General features: G+C 41.8%; 1 protein-coding gene across 11 annotated transcripts in view; it reads left to right on the plus strand.

Moving 5' to 3' along the window:
- MAPKBP1 (mitogen-activated protein kinase binding protein 1) overlaps positions 1-14,393 on the plus strand; it is a 96,681-nt gene extending 82,288 nt beyond the window's left edge. For 8 of the 11 annotated variants that reach the window (XM_040557974.1, XM_040557975.1, XM_040557979.1 and 5 more), the window contains 6 exons: positions 425-595; positions 1,396-1,474; positions 3,003-3,313; positions 4,092-5,003; positions 8,398-8,483; positions 9,472-14,393. In XM_040557974.1, the coding sequence (XP_040413908.1) occupies positions 425-595; positions 1,396-1,474; positions 3,003-3,313; positions 4,092-5,003; positions 8,398-8,483; positions 9,472-9,765 (1,853 nt within the window). In that variant the 3' untranslated portion in view covers positions 9,766-14,393. The remainder of the gene's footprint in view (positions 1-424; positions 596-1,395; positions 1,475-3,002; positions 3,314-4,091; positions 5,004-8,397; positions 8,484-9,471) is intronic. The other 3 variants (XM_040557983.1, XM_040557982.1, XM_040557981.1) reach the window with 2 other exon arrangements.
- Positions 14,394-14,470: the final 77 nt, after the last annotated feature.

Raw genomic sequence — 14,470 nt, forward strand, 5'->3', positions numbered from 1 at the left:
GGGCTATGCTGTCCATGTTCATTGTTTGTGCTCCTGATCTGTAGTAGCTGATCCTCTTCATGAGCTACTAGCTAGTCTTGCTAGCATTGCTGTAAAGATTCAGGATCATCTGAGCAGGCACTTCAGTGAAGCCACTGTAGAAGCAGGAATTGGTTGAACTGTACTTTCCTTGCAAACCTTTTACTTTGCTCTGCCCTCCTAGCTAGGGAGGCAGATTTTATATTGATTTAATATTGGTTATCCCATAGGCTGTGCTGTTGGGGGATAATTAGATAATTACACTTAATGCTGACTAACTTGAGCTGTAACATTTTAGGTTTAGGTTGTTTAATTAAGCATCTTTGGTGAATATCTTTTTTAATGCGACTGAGGTTACTGTGATCATGCTGTTACAGTTTTTGTTTTTGTTTTTACCGTTTTCCAGATTCTGAAAGCACTGAGCCCCTAAGTGTAGATGGCATCTCAGACCTGGAGGGAGAGGAAGGAGAGGAGGATGTGGGTACCAGCATTCCAGAGGGAGAAATTCCTCAGATACCTGATCAGGAAAAGTTCCTTAAGCAGCATTTTGGGACCCTGGGCAGCACTGATGGAAAAGGTACAGCTCTCCACTTACTGGGGGAACTTTCTCTGAGAGGACTTTCTGCTGGGTATAAATGTATAAAGAGGAGGAAATAGGGAATTAGTGTAGAGATGCTTGAAGATTAGAAACATCTGATAAGTCTGTTGGTTTGTGTGTAAGTTTGTGTGGATCAGATTAGAGTCTGTGTTGGTTTGGGTTAGGTATTGTCCCTGGAATCCTGAAAAGCCTTTCTCTTGTTCTAGCACCAGTTTTTCCTGTTGTATTTGAATGTATTGACTCTGTGTGTGTCCCCATAGGTGACATGTAGTGGCCTCTAGTGGTATGTTAAGGCAAAACAAATGCCACAAAAGAAAAGGCTGAAATGCTGGGTGGAGGGAGAGAATAAGAAGAGACATCAGAGTGGCAAAGGAGCTGGCTAGTCTTTATCGACCAACTCCAGAACAAAGCGTATCTTGCTAGAATTGATAATGGTTGCACATAGCAATGTCTTTTTTTGTTTTCCTCCTTTGATTGGTTTGTTTTCTGCTTGATGCCAATGCCTCACAGTCTTACAGGCAGGATAGGACACAAAGGGAAGAGAAAAAGGAAGAGGCATACCCTTAGGGAGATTAGCAGTGTAAGGCAGAGTAATCTAAGAAGAACAGAAAAGGCAATGAAATTACTTAATTCTTTGTTGTTTTAGCTCAAAATTTCCCCTTGGATATGAGGAGGACACATTCAATAGTCTCTCTGAAGAGAAAATGCATGTCAGAATGTTTGTTTGTTCTGTAACTAAATTGCTCCTTTTTTCTCTCCCCTTTAACCAAAATTTTTAGGTGGTTCATGTAGGAGTCTGGAAAGAACTGAAAACCTCAGCATTTCCTCTCGCTTTCTTTCCCAGTCCCCGGCTCTCAGGTATGGCTCTGCTTGTTTTGAGTGCGTCTGTCTGTCTGTTTTTACTAGTGTGAGGTCTTGTGCTAGGCCCTGGGCCAAAATAGCAAGCAGGCTTCTGCACCCAGCAAGTTGGTTGCAGACCCTTGTGGTTCGGACAGGCCATCCTGTGATACTTGAGCTGATCTGTTTCTTCCTAAAGCAACACTGTTGTTTTGTTATTTTTCCTCTTTTGAAAGTGTGATTAACTGTTTTGTGATTAATACCTTGATTGATTAAGCTGAAGGAATCACTGTTGTTTAATTTACTCTTCACCATTTATATTCTGTTTATTCTTTTGCATTTCATTCAGCTTGGACAATGAAAACAGGGTTGTCAACTTTTCCTTTGTTTTACAGTCCTTTCTTACCGAGCCTCATTTCTCAGTCCCATGCCTTTACAGGGTGCTCTGGTGTCTCATACAAAGCTCCATGGGAATATTATTATATTACTCTTCCAAAAAATCCTCAATCCCAAAGCACCTCAAAAAGCCTCTCCAAGCTGTTTCCCGTGGTGTTTAAAAAAAAAAAAAAAAAAAAGAGAAGAAGAAAAGGGTGGTGGCAGTGTAAATATTTTAGTTGATTTGGGTACATAAATATTTAAAACAAATTCTCCTGTATTATTCCAAAATGACAACCTGAAATCCTGTCTCAAATTAATTTAATTTCATTGTATAGAATAGAGCAGATTTAGGTACATTTGTGGTTCACCAGCTATGTCTAGATTCTGTGTTAAGAAAATTTTTTGTGATTGCTGTATTCACATGCAGTTGTTGCTGCTCTCAGGAGTGCCTCTTATAAGGTCTATCTAGCATTGGGACCTCATGTTTGGGAAGAAAGCCAGTGGTTAGTTATTGTGTAAGCTTCTGGAGACTTGCAATGGTGAGTGAAGGAAGTTGCTAGCAACTCTAGAGGTGTAATAAGAGAAATAGTTTTAGGTTATGAAAACTTGTGGACTTTTGATCTGTTTGACCGTCAAACACATCAGATTGAAAGTTGCCTCCTTTCTGAGGTAAGCCCTCTATGCTTGTCTGAAGTGAAAAGGAGGAGGCAATAAAGCTTTTCTCTTGAAGATACTGACCAGCTTTCATAGTAATTATACTTTGATAAGGTTGTGAAAGTGTAATTAGTTTCTCTTGGGGTATCTTAGAATGTATAAGATTTTGTTAGTAAGGTGAGTTGAGAGAAGAGACATGACGTGACCTTACCCAGTCTTCTCTCTGCCTGGAACTTTTCCTGTTCTTTTGCCTTCACCTTTTGCAAAGTCCCTTCCTGAAGCAGTGACCTGGTGCTATTTGTGATTGGGTAGTTTAAGGTGAAATGCACGAAGACCAATGCCTCCAGGGATAAGTAGAACAAACTGGTAACAGCCTAGGGTGATTTTGACTTGAAAAATCCATATAGGGAAGGAAAGGGCTCTTTATCGCACAGAAACTGGCTAAATGCACGTGCTTGTTTGTCCAGGGCAATATACTTACTTGTTTTAATTAGGATTTCTTTACTGCATTCTCTAGACGCTTGTCACTCTCTTCATCGAATCTGATATTGGATTCAAAGCCCGTTGCACCTCCAACCCAGACCAATGGATTTACTCCAGACCTGTTGAAAAATGGCGGCAGCCATCCTGGTGATGCTTTGGAGAACAGCCACCTCCTGGAGAGTATAAATTCACACCGGGCTGTTTATGTCCAGAAAAAACGCAAATCAGCTTCGGAGGCCGGCAGAGCTGGTATGGCTCCTGGACGGGTTATTGCATCCTTTCCAGAAGGCCCTGTGAATGCAGTGATGAGAAAGGCACAGTCGGTTCACGACCTTGTTCATGAGGGTAAGGACACTGATTGAGTAGTAGTATAAACTCAGAAATGAAATGGGGAGATTTGAGTTTGAGTAGAGATTTAAATTAAGCTAATGTCTTTCTGTGTTCTGAGCTGCGGGCTTTACATCTCTTAATTCTTAGCCCATCAAGGGAAAATATTTTCAATTTGTAATACAGATGCTGGTCTCCTAATTATCAGTTTCTGATATTTGTCTGGCACCTGTGGGAGGAGAAATGCCAAAGGTGAAAAGGACTGCAAAGAAATCCTCTCTTGCCGTGGGTAGGTGTTCCAGGTCAAGAGTGAAGCTCCCCCAGAGTGGGGAGGGAGAAAGAGGGAAGGAGAGTGCAATAAGAGGGAGCTTACTGTATCTGTGCACTCTGCGTGAAAGAACTCCAGTTTCATGAGCCATCAATAAGCACTCTGTTTTAAAAAAAATAAACACTGCAACACCATGTATATATGAGTGGATTAGAGGACTGACGGTTTGTGCCTGCTTCCTCCGGCCTTTCAATTAATGATCAGAGTGGTCTGAGGTCTTCCATCTGTATGCTTTAAGAACAGGTCTCTCATCAGGTAAGCTGCAGTGTGTTAGCAGTATGAGGGATGGGGGAAAAAAAGAAAGCTGTTGAGGCTTGGTAATATTAACCTGAAGCAGTGGTTTTGAACACCTCTTCCCTGGGCTGAGCCAAATCACATAAGCTGAAGCAACCCTGTTACTTTCCAGTTTTGGAATTCACTGCAGGCCCTTTTCTATTTTTGGTATGTTTGTCTGTTTAATTTTCACAGATAAGGGTCCTGGAGTGATACCTTCTGCCAAGCAGCGTCCTCAGACTCTGATGGTGGTTGAGAAGGATACCAGACCTAACAATTGCAGGGTGTTATCAGCCAGTCTCTTGAAGATGGATGGATCTGGTGCTCTGCTGGCCAAAGATGTCCGGACTGCAAAACCAAAGTCCTACATGAACCCCACAACCAGCTTTCGGGCTAAGATGTCAAGGAGCATATCTGTAGGGGAAAATCTGTACCTTGGTTACTCCACTGAAATGTCGACTGATGGGAGGACAAGTCCTCCGGTGCCAGAGAAGACACAGCTCAGTCCCACAACAGATGCTGAGAAGATTAAGTTACCAGTGAAAGAAAATGTTCCAGTGAAGCCAGCGCTTCAGCCAGTTGTAAACTGCTCATCTCCCAAGTCCTTCCACAGCAAGTTGGCATCATCAAACCGAGCACACCTGATTCTTGACATTCCTAAGCCATTGCCTGATAGACCCACACTGGCCTCCTTCTCACCCACTACCAAAACCAAAACCCTGCTTGAGCCACAGTCTCCGCAGTCACCTGCTGGGGCCTGTAAAAAGAAACCCTCTTTTCCTGAGGTCCGAACCTCCAAAAGGGAGAATCAAACCTCTGGGTCTCTGGTTCCTGGTAGAGAGAACTCAGCAGGACTTGTTAAGGAGAGCCCAATGGAGAGTCCAGTCTCAAGGACAGGTTGCCAAGATGAGCCAGGGGTCACAAACCTAAAACTGAGGGAGTTTTCAGAGGTCCGGCACCTAAAGTCTCCTGAAAGCACGCTGCCCAGGTGCAGGGAGAGGATCACCAGCATCGCCTGTGTGCTAGACAACCAACCCGGACTTTGCCCACTAGACCCCATCAGGCCGAGGTCTCCTACATCTGTAACTGCCTCGGCACAGGTCTCAGGTGTGCATGGATACCCATCTCTTATCTTCCCCCTTCTGTTTCCTGTCTTTGTGAACCGCTTCACGATCCCATCACATTTCTTTACGTCCAGCTTCTGGCCTGTCTCGTCCTGTCTGCACCTGTCTCGTTCCATAAGCCATCCCCTCAATGGTGAGACACTTCTTCAGCCTGACATCTTTTTCTGAGTCTTTAATTTCCATTTTCTATGGGTCTTATGTCTCAAGTTAGATTTTAGCTGAATCTAAGGTACGAGGAGGTAGACCTCCTTGAACAATTGCACCTAGTGGTTCTAACCTTTTTTGGTCAGTCTTGAAAACTGACATGTTGTGAATCTCCCTTAGTGCATGTAAGTTACATCACCTTTGCCTCTCGAACCAGCAGATGAAGGTGCAGGCCAGTATGTATTAGCTGGACCTAGTGAGATAATTAGTGACAGTGAAGTTATGCCAGGCAGCTTGGTCCTCACTTTGTTAACATGTGCAAATGTGCGGGGTCCAGAGTGGTTTACATGCAGTTTTGTTATGTGAGATAAGGCTTGGCCAAGGCAAGTTCCTTGCTGTAACCACCTGTGAGAGCGAGAAAATCTGTGCTGCTATCACTTTGAGGACGTCTGCAAGCTAGGCGTGCAGTGCACATGCAGGCCTAGGCCTTTGGGTATGAGCATCAAGAACAAGGATTAGTTTTTGAATTATCTCTAATTTGGAGAAAAAGGTACTAGCTGGGGAACTATTTTACCTGCTGAAAGAGCTCTTGGATCTGTTACAGGCTCTGGTTTAAGGTACATCAATCATATGAAAGCTAGTAGGTAACTTCAAACTGAAGTAAAAATCCTATCCTCCAAGGCTGTGGTCTCCAGAGGTTTTTCTTTTGTGTCACAACCTGAAAGGAATTATGACTTCTCAAATTACTCAGCTGAGTTGTGCAGTCTGAAGCTGTATGTTAACCACTGCTCTGATATATTATACATTCAGGGGACGAGGCAGTGCACAGTTTTGTAATCCCTTTTGCAATGTTGTTATTATTCGTGTCTGAGAAGGAATACCTCTATTGTCCTTTGATCAATTACTTTGTGTGGTGTCAGGCTGTCCCATCATTCATTGCAATGGTGAAGTACAATATTTCTGCACCTAAGCATTGCAGAGAGATGTTCTGGGTTTGCTGCACTTTTTCTTTCTGTATTTCTAGAGGGATCAAATGCCTAAGATTGAAGCACTGGTATGCAATACAGGAAATGTTTTTTTTGTTTGTTTGTTTTTTGTTTTTTTGTCTGAGGGACCTACTGTTCTTAAACCATAGGGTAATTGCTCTTTTGAACAGTGAGTGTGTCTGAAACTTCCAAACCCTAACCCCTGCAGAGGTGAGGTTTCCTTCAACAGAGGTGCAGCCTGGAGCTGTGGAATCATTTCTACAGCCAGGCAATAACAGTTCACTTGTTTGTACTTTTTATGCTGAGTTTTCTCTTCTAGACTTGGGAATCAAGTGAGATATCACATGATTTTTGGTCAGTTAATAGGAACCTCTGTTTGCAGAGTTAGCACAGATAGTGCAGAGAAACAGCAAATATATATATATATATATATATATATTTTTTTTTTTTTTTAAGCAGCTCCCAGTACACAGCATTCCCTGACAGGATATTTCAGCATCATTAGTGAGTTAGTATGGTTTAGCACAGTTGATCTACAAAATTTTTTCCCCTCAGTGGATAGTTGTCAGCCTTCACCTCCTTGGAGACCACTTTTCCCAAATTTGTAGTGGTAAATGCTGGAAAAGCTGTTTAGATCGGAGCTGGCTATTGCTGTGGACAAGTTACTGTGTCTTCTGTGGATCATAATGTGGCAGTTTAGACTAGAAATGCAGGGCTGACAGTCAGAGACCTGTTCTGCTTCTGACTTGCTCTGTGACTTTTGGATTCCACTTAATTTTTCTGTCCTTCTTTTTTCCTGCTTGTATAACATCTACTGTTAAGGAGACTTAATTGTTTTTATTGAAGCATTTTGAAATCTACAGTTAAAATGCTGAAGATGTGCTGAATACTGTTGCTGTGTTTAATATTCCCTGCTGCTTTCTGAAGAGCTGTGCTCTCCACACCCAAGAGGCAGAAAACGTCTGTTACTCAAGCACTGATATTACATTTGTGACCTTTCTCCAGACTGGCATCTCGTAGAACTGGAGACCAGCATAAAAGAAAGAGTAGAGGAGAAATCCAGGAACAATAATGAGAAGAAAGAACTGGGTTAAAAAAAAGGAGGGGGGAAGGGGGCAAGAATCTTGGATTGAACAGAAACCCACTGTGCTCTACCAGGTTGGGTGATTCAGGAATGAAGAATGCAGATGGAAGGGTTTGCTCATGTCCTTTTTTGTTTTTCAAGTGTATTTACGTATACATAAATGGATGTTCTTCTAGCAATGCTTATTTATACATCTTCTAGATGTATTCATAAAATTAGCTAAGGTTCCCTGCAGCCTGTTCAAAGATGACCTTCATGAAGTGCAGAAATAACTGTGCTAGTGTGACAAAGTTCAGTTTTTAGGGTAACTAAAGGAAGTCAAATGCCCTTTGTAAATTGAAGATAACTGCAGTTTGTGTGTGTCTGTCAATGTCTTTGTTCATGATTTATGTCTAACTCATGGAAGTGTTTCTTTTCTGAAAGCATTGCAGGCCTTTGGCTCTGATGCTTTGGAATTAGTGTCCAGTGAGCACTGGAAGAAAGCTGTGTTGCTTGCTTTTATTTTCAGGTTTTGAAATATGGTGTACCAGTATCCTGGGTTGTTTAGCAATGTGATACTGTTATGACTGGGTTTGTTAGTCAGCACTCCTCTGGACCTTAGTCCTCACTAGAGAACACTGTTATTATTCAGTATAATCCTTCATCCTCACAGTTCTTCATTGTGTGCTGTGCAAAACAATACGTGAAGAAGAGTGTGTAAGTTTCTGACTAGGTGGAGGCCAAATTAGAGGCACCTCAGATTAGTCCATATTGCCACTGGAAGACTTCTTTCAAACTTGAATTTAACTATAAATGAGAATAACATGGGTGATTTTTGACTACCCTTGACTGTAACAACATTGTATGATCCGACAGAAACCATTATTGACTTTGGAGAGGCTAAACATTAGAAAAACAGGAGTGTTTGAAACAAGAAGCATCTCTAGCTAATATGAAGGAAAGTTCACATAGAACTTTATCCAATAAGCCTCTCTAGCTAATATGAAGTAATATAGAACTTTATCCAAGGATTGACTCAAACCATCCCTAAAAATTGAATGAGAAGTGTATGCACGTGATCTTTTGAATATGTGTTAAGAAATGTTTTCTTACCCAGCTGTGAGATCTCAGATATTGGAGTGTCTGTGCCTTAGTGTGGGCTTTTATTTTTTCCTCCCCTTCAGAATCGTGCATCAGCGTAGAGCAGTGCGAGCATGTGGTATCAGAGCTCCAGGACAGCATGCGCAAAGCCATTCATCTTTACCGCATGGTGAGTGACTTCAGACACAGTCTCTATTTAGCAGGTTGGCTTTACAGTCCACGAGCACTGAATGTGTGTGCTTGCATGCTCAAAGTATTCTCTTGACTGCGTGTTCAGTGGCAGAAGCTGCCTGGTATACTTTTCTGCACCTAAGCTTGAGCTGGGAGACAGGAACTCCTGATTTTCAACCGCTGCATTTTTCCAATGGCTTGCTATGGTATTCTGAGCAAATCAATTAACTTTACAGATTGTTCTTCCTATTTGTAAGCTGAAGATAACAGTACGCTCCTTTTCAAAGGGGTATTAGGGAATTAGTTAATATTTATACTATGCTTCAGAGATACAGAATATTGTATGAACTTTAAATTTTATTATTGCCTTCTGTTCTCTGTCTTTGATGCCTGGGAAAAGTACTAGCAAATTATCGTGGGAATCCAGCTGTGAGAAGGAACATGCATCCACTTGCCTGTCCCCCTTACTGCCAGAACATCATTACATGCAGAGTATTACAACAGATCTTGTTTTCTTTGCTTTGCACTGATCTGTCAAGTTGTACTAAGTGTGAGATTTCCACAGTGAGCTTCTGCCACATGTTCGTCTGCAGCTACAGTCTTAGTGCTTGCATTAGCTCTGTGACCTCTGCATTCCTCTGACCAGCTGCATCTGGCAGACAGAAAGAAGAAGAGACTGTGGCCCTGTGTAGCAACTGGGAAACAGTACCTGTTAAGGCCCAGTATAAAGGGGTCGCTACCCAAAAATGTACTTTCCGCCTCTATCCCATTGGAGTAACGCCTCTGTTTCTTGTATGACTAGCTGTATTGGATGCATACATATATGACTAAATTGGCAGTCTCAAATGTTGAAGAAAAGGACACTTAAATGGTCTGTAAATCTTCTGCATGGCTTCACTTCCCTAAAGGGCTGAAGCTGCATACTTTGTGCTCTATCCAAAACCCAATGCATTCTTTTTTCTTTTCTTTTGCCTCTTTATTTTCAGGTGTTAAATGATACAGAGTCTTCTACTGACAAAGATAAAATAGCAGGCCTCCTGACAGAAGCATTCTCCTTAATGAAGAAAGAATTGGATTCCCTGAAGGATGAGGAAGAGCTTCCAAAGGTTACGGAGGTACTGGCACAGTCTCAAGATACCGCTAGGCCACTAAATGATGGATCTGGTGCCAATCTACCAAGTCCCAAGAGTCTGGGAGATGAGCAGACACTAGCTTTGCTGGAACAGTACTCAGAGCTATTGCTACAAGCTGTGGAACGACGCATGGACAAAAAACTTTAAAAGCAGTGTCTTTCAGGTGCTTGTGAATACACAGAAATAATCCCAAGAGAAGGACCACAGAGAGATCTTCAGATTGATGTGATCATCGTGCTGGTCTAGAGCTGGTGGGGTGACCTTTAGAAATTGATTTCCTCAGGCCCCTACAACTGACTTGCTCTAATTCTTAGCAATGTGCTGGCCACAATTTTAATATTTTTTCCCAATTGTCTTCAAATTCCTGTCTCTAGACAAAGTTTTGAAAGAGGAGTTTGGAGAAATTGCCTGGAAATTTCTCCATAGCCAGGAGATCAGGATGTTTGGCACCTAAAGAAACAAAGAAAATCCCGTTTATCCAAGCAAATCTGAACTGCTGACTAAATACAAAGGAGTTCCAGTGAAGCCAATCCCTTCTTCTCCAAGGCTTCAGGAGAATCAAGAAGCAGACTTTTTATGGGTTTATTTATTAATTTATTATTTTCTGACTGTTACTCTATGTCACATTTGTGACTATTATCTTTATTCTTTAACAAAAAATGTCAATCCCTTGCCATATCCCCGCGAGACACAATCTCTGTATTATAAATCCCCAACAGGGAGACAGGCTGGAGTGTCTGTGCAATTAATGAACTGTTTCTGCTTAGATCTTGTCTTGCTGTTCTTTCTTTTCGTGCCATAGTTTGTTACCTAGAGTAATCTTATTGTTGTCTTGACTACTCTGTCTGCTTTTCTCTTGTTTCACAAGACAGTCCCCATACTGTATTTTTATCTGTGTTCACCTCCAGGGGTAAGACTTTGCAACCCTTGGACCAAGCTTTGGAGTTTGCTTAATGAAATCAGTAGTGATATTTTTAATCTGGAATTTGACATTATGTTGATATTCATGTACTGCAGCCTTTTTTTTCCTGACACCATTTTAAAAAGATTTAAATACAAATATGAAAGTTCATTTCAGCCAGCTTTCATAATTAGGAATTGGATATCAACTTTAATGTTATCATGACTGGGAAATTTGGGGTTATGATTTATTTGCTGAGAAGTGATGTTGAAAAGCTGGTTTCCATCTCATACAGTGTAACTGTGGATTTGAGAGATCTTCAGTGCAACTGCTCATCCATATCATTTGTTGATTTCACTGTCTTGATGGAAAAATGTTTTCTTGCTTGACAGGAAAACAATACTTACATCCCAAGAAAACTGGGATTCTCTTTCCTTTTGTAAATCTATTTCACCTACCTGCAGAAAATGGTTTCTCTAGAACTTTGAACTAAGATATTTTTGAATGTGTTTTCTACCATTCCCCTACCCCCTCCCCCAAACTCTTTTCATTAATCTCTTGACTGAAACAGAAAATCTTCTTTGCATTTGTGTGTGCAATTCTCTTCTCACCCCGTGGAGCTTCTCTAAACCTATGCTGACCTGTGTTTGTTATGGCTTAAAAATGTCCAGTGATACTTTACTAGTCAATGATAAGCTAAGAAAAACAAAACAAAACATTAAAACCAATAAAAACTCTTCAGCACCTTCCCCCTTATTCCCACTCCTTTTCACAACAGAGGCAGATGCACAAAATGCTTTATTTCTTCCTCCATCTTCAGACTTGTATTTATTTTAAGGCAGAGTAGTGTAATCCCATTTTATAAAACTAATGCAAGAAGCAGCTTCCAAGTGGGTGAGAGAATGCCAGCATCTGGAAGTCACTAAAGGTAGCCAGTCACTTTGTTCCATAGGTTAAAGGCCTGAAGCAATCTTCTTTTGTTTTACTGTCCTGGTTGGCATCTCTTGGAAATCCTGTGGCTCTCTGAAATGCACTCTGTTGTCTTGCTTTGTTTTATGTCCTTTCTGTGACTGGGGATCTGCATTGCAGCCTTTTTCTACTGGGACAGCCAGACTGGTGACCTATTTCTTCAATATACTCTAGGGATGAATTATCTGCAGTTCTCGCTCTCCCCCTAACAGGTTTCTGGCTGATCACCACTGCTGAATGCTTCAGGACATGGCAGCATGGCAAGCACTTTCAGGGCTTTCCAGCTTTTTCTGCCTGTTACGTAGATCTGCTTCATCAAATGTTTCAGGTGTCCTTGCTAACCTTTCCTTCCATGGGCTTGTACTGAAACTTTAAAAGTGTTGTCTTCTAGTCCTGTCTCAGCATTGCGCTCTTCCGAATTGGTTGTGCAAGAGAGGTTTGAAAAGACAAGTTGAAAAGTAGAGGAAATTTCTGGCAGTTTCCTTGAGTGAAAAGTTGTGCTGGAGAGGCTGTGAGTGGAATGTCTGGTGGCAGTTGTGGGTCTGTGATGGAGTTAGTGTGGGCCAAGCTTGCTTTTAAGGTGATTAGTTCCTCCACTTTCAGACTGTGAACATGTATGTCCTAGTATACAAGAAATTTCTTGCTGTACTGGGGCCACAAGACACTCAGGTAAAATAGCAGTCCCTTCAACCCAGGTATCTTTTGGTACTGAAGATAATGGTTTGAGGGTCCTTTATATTACTTCCTTGTGCAATTTTATTCCATTTTATTATTTCTACTATGAGGTAGTGACAAAAAGGGTCAGAGAGAGCCAGAATGAAATTCACATCGAGGCACAGAGCAACAACCAGTGAAGCTGGCATAGAGATACAAAACAAAGCTCCTTGGAAATGAGACGTGGAGCAAATTTGATTTTTAAGCTGATCAAAGTGGGTTTTGTTTCCTGGAGTGGATTTTGCTTGGGGGTTATGGCTGCATGCAGGAAACCAGAGGTAAATTATTCAGAATGATGATGAAAGTGTTGGGCAAGTAGATCAGCTGGAGGATGATTGTATAGTTTAAATTAGAATAGTATGTGTAGGACATTCAGGAAAACAAAGTAGAGGTAGAGAGTCTTGGCCTGAGGAACATCATTTGGCCAATAACCATGAGACATAGTACAGAAAGGCTTCAGGAAAGTAGATTTAGGACTGAGGTGGTGATCAGTAAGAATGAGTTGAAAGATGTTTTTTTAAAGATGTCCTATTGGGCCTCTTGTTTCTTTGCTTGCTGTCCTTTAAGCAACTGCATATTAAAAGGCAAAATTGTCAGCTGCTTGTCCAAGGTTTGGTAGTTAAGAACTGAGTGGTGGAAGTCCTGTAAAGGAGATGCTAGTGCCACAAGTTTGTTGCTTAGAGGCGTGATGAGATAGTACTGCTGTTTGAGACTGATGCAACTGACTCTTCCCTGGTAACTTCCTATTGCTGGCAGTAGGAAATATCCCTAAAAATTCTAGTTTACAGCAAAAAGAGAGCATAAATGTGTTACATTTTGTTGCACCTTGTGAGTATGGTTCACTACAGGCTGTCCATTAGGCCAAGTAGAGAAAAACTGAATGGTAGTTGCCTGGGAAGTGAAAAGGGAGGAGGTAATAAACTTGAGTCTATCCCTCTTACTGATTTGGGATCCCTCTTACTGGTTTGTGTGGGTGTTAGCACAGGTACAACCAGACACCTGTATTAAACCAAGTTATTTGTTTAACATAGTCTGTAAAAAAAGAAAAAATTTAGATCTACCTGTTCTCCTTACATACGTTTTATCCCTTATACCCAACATTCCTGGTCAAAATGAGAACAGTGTTGTGTTCCCCCCCGGCCCCATCTTCATAGTAAATAGTGTCACTTTGCCTGCGAGACCCCTTGCTTCGTTCTTAGGCCCTCTGAAGTGGTGCAGGAGGAAGCGCAGCAAACTCCGTGTCATTCCTGCCGCGGGTCGCTGAGGCCTTCCTTTCCCTCAGTAGCACCCAGATGATGTATGGTGTTTGTGCGTTTCCTCCACCTCCTCTCTCAGGTTGTCTTCTCCTTTCTGTCAGCTCTCCCAGGTGATGGTTGGGGTAGGCCTTAGAGCATCCTCACCAAAATCCCCCATTTTGGAGAATTCATCACACCTCAGAGAACTGGGGTGTTTCCCTACAGGAGTAGAAATATACAAACTTAATTTTTTTAAAGAAAGGATATGTATATAATTATATATAAGGAAAAAATACAGGTATTTAAACACCATTGGTAGAAGTCATGCATGTATATGGTGTCATCTCCCCACCGTCCCCAGATGTGCAACATCCAGGATACTAAATCATAAAAACCTCAAGAAAATAATAGAAGCAGGTCTTGTGCGGCCCCTGAGCGAGCAGGCTGTTCTGTGGGGTAAGACAAGCACGCCCCGTGTTTCAGACTGAGTGTTGTAGAGAACAGCGGGCACAGGGCTCTGTGTTCATGTAGGTGACCTGCTGTACCCATGGAGGGGGAAATGCGCGGGCAGCAACTTTAGGAATAAGCCATGTCCACCCCGCATGTCTTGTGTATGCCCTAGGCACCGGACAGCTCTACCTGTGGTCTTCAACACTACCCTTCTCCTTCAGTGGTTTAAATAAAAACAAAAGCCCAACCCTCTTGCTTTATTTATAAATGTGTTTTTATACTTTTGCCTCCAAGTAAAATAATCCTTTAAAATGTCTTTTCTTTAATTTGAAAAAATAAAAAGTTGTTTGGTTTTTCTTCTTCTTTTTCTTTTTTTTTTTTTTTTTTTTTTTTTTTTTTTTTTGCACTGTGAGGCTCCCCCCCCGTGCGGGAGCTGTTTTTAACTCTGTATTCATTTGTACTCCGTGTCTTAAACTGTTTCAATAAAAATGTGATCATTTGGTACAGCCGTTCCTCGCCGGCAGCACCTGGGGGCTCTTTTTTTCCCTCAGCCCGGGCCGGGGCCTCCTCGGGGGCCGGGATG

Source organism: Cygnus olor, chromosome 5 (genome assembly GCF_009769625.2).
Source record: "Cygnus olor isolate bCygOlo1 chromosome 5, bCygOlo1.pri.v2, whole genome shotgun sequence".
Lineage (NCBI taxonomy): Eukaryota > Metazoa > Chordata > Aves > Anseriformes > Anatidae > Cygnus > Cygnus olor.